We start from the raw sequence: 1677 nt of genomic DNA, 5'->3' as shown, positions 1-1677 counted from the left end.
ATAAAATGCTTTGAAATATTTTTGTGTAAATCATTGGATCTATTGAAATATAACTTCAATGAATTTGTAGTTTTACGCATGCAAACAAGTCAAAGCAGATCAACAAAATGAGTGATGACCTATAGATTTCACATACTGAAGGAAAATCGCTGCTGCTCTACGTGAAAACAATCCTTTACCTGTATGCTGTGGGGGTGAATTAAATAAACTGCACTTAAACATACAATTTTGCTTAGCAGCTTGTTACCTGCTGGCAGCTCGTCCACCTCCTTTACCCCGCTGACAGAGCCTGATATCATGTTGACATGTTGCGTCTGCTGGCTTAAATACTCCTGGAAATCCTTCACAAAGTCCAGCGTGTCCGGCTTTTCCTCCCCCATTGGAAGAAAGTAATGTGACGCAAACCGTAAACTAAAACATATAATTGAATTGGATATGCTTCATTAAAAAAAATATATATATATACATCACCTGTTTTCTTTGCATTGTTAAAACACAAACAAATAAACAAAGATATCGGGGAGAAAAACTATATATTTCAATTTTTCGACCTAATGAAATACTAACCTTCCAAAAGACAAGTTAAGCAGCTGATTGATTTGAAATGCCGATGTGACAAGCCAGACACAAAGAAGGGATAACCCAGCAAAACAATGACTGACAAGCAGGAAATCGGCGCGATCCAATGTCTGGTCGGTGGCTCCTACACGCAGCTCCTCATCATCGTCATGTTTGTTACTAGCTACGTATGCTGCGTTAGCTAGCAGTCAGCTAGCGTTAGCTCTTCTAAAAGAAAGCATCTTTTTTTATCAGCGGGAACGTGAAATGCCTCCCGACACATCATTCTTCACGTTTGAGTAAGTCCTACGTGCTAAGACAGATTAACATTTATCAATTTTCTTCGATTTCCGTTCTAATAATAACGAGAAAAGATAACCTGTTCAATAAAAACAATTACATACTCTATAGGGTTAAAGTTCACTTTGTGTGCGCTGGTAAACATCGTCCGGCTGAACCCTGTTCGTAAAGAACTGTTCCTACAGGGAAGAACGTGACGCGAAATGAATTAAACATATTTTGAAAATTAATTTAAAAAATGTATATTTATTTTTGCTCGCTTAGCTGTTCTCAGTTTTAGAAAACCTAATCTCAATTTARTTGTTCTGTGTTATTTTGGGATATTATTTTGGGGACAGTCATGTTACATTGAAAATAAACATAAAAAAGGTGGCCTTCAGATGAATAGCCTACCAAACGTGACAAAACATATGGTGTGTTTCACATNAGCCTTGAGGAACTCGGGGCAGATCTCATCCACCCCCGGGGCCTTGCCACCGAGGAGCTTTTTGACCACCGCTGAGGTGGTCAAAAAGATATGTAAATAAAAAAACATTTACATATAATTTTAAACTGAGGCTTGAACACAACATGTACTTGCTATTTTATGATTACTAACTTGCATCCAGTTAATTTTATATCACATGACTGCATTACAAATACTTAAACAGAAGCGAGGAAACTTAAGCTTCTGTGTAAACAGCTGTAACTGCATTATCTCAAACATACAAATGCATTATAGTGGCAATCGCAATTCTTTTTTTTCTCAAGGAAGCACACAGCCTATACCAAGCCACATGTTTATGGTAGCATGCATGCGCATGCATGCATGCATGCATG

General features: G+C 37.7%; 1 protein-coding gene across 1 annotated transcript in view; it reads right to left on the bottom strand.

Moving 5' to 3' along the window:
• The window catches only part of ikzf5 (IKAROS family zinc finger 5), a gene marked incomplete at its 5' end in the record, with an annotated part of 4815 nt that extends 4362 nt beyond the window's left edge, over nt 1-453 (bottom strand). The window contains 1 exon segment of the mRNA XM_014034004.1: nt 248-453. Within this exon segment, the coding sequence (XP_013889458.1) occupies nt 248-380 (133 nt within the window).
• Between the last annotated feature and the right edge of the window lie 1224 nt (nt 454-1677).

Source organism: Austrofundulus limnaeus, unplaced genomic scaffold (genome assembly GCF_001266775.1).
Source record: "Austrofundulus limnaeus strain Quisiro unplaced genomic scaffold, Austrofundulus_limnaeus-1.0 Scaffold1932, whole genome shotgun sequence".
Classification (NCBI taxonomy): Eukaryota; Metazoa; Chordata; class Actinopteri; order Cyprinodontiformes; family Rivulidae; genus Austrofundulus; species Austrofundulus limnaeus.
The sequence above is the reverse complement of the archived record's forward strand: the minus strand, read 5'-3'. Positions and strand labels throughout refer to the sequence as shown.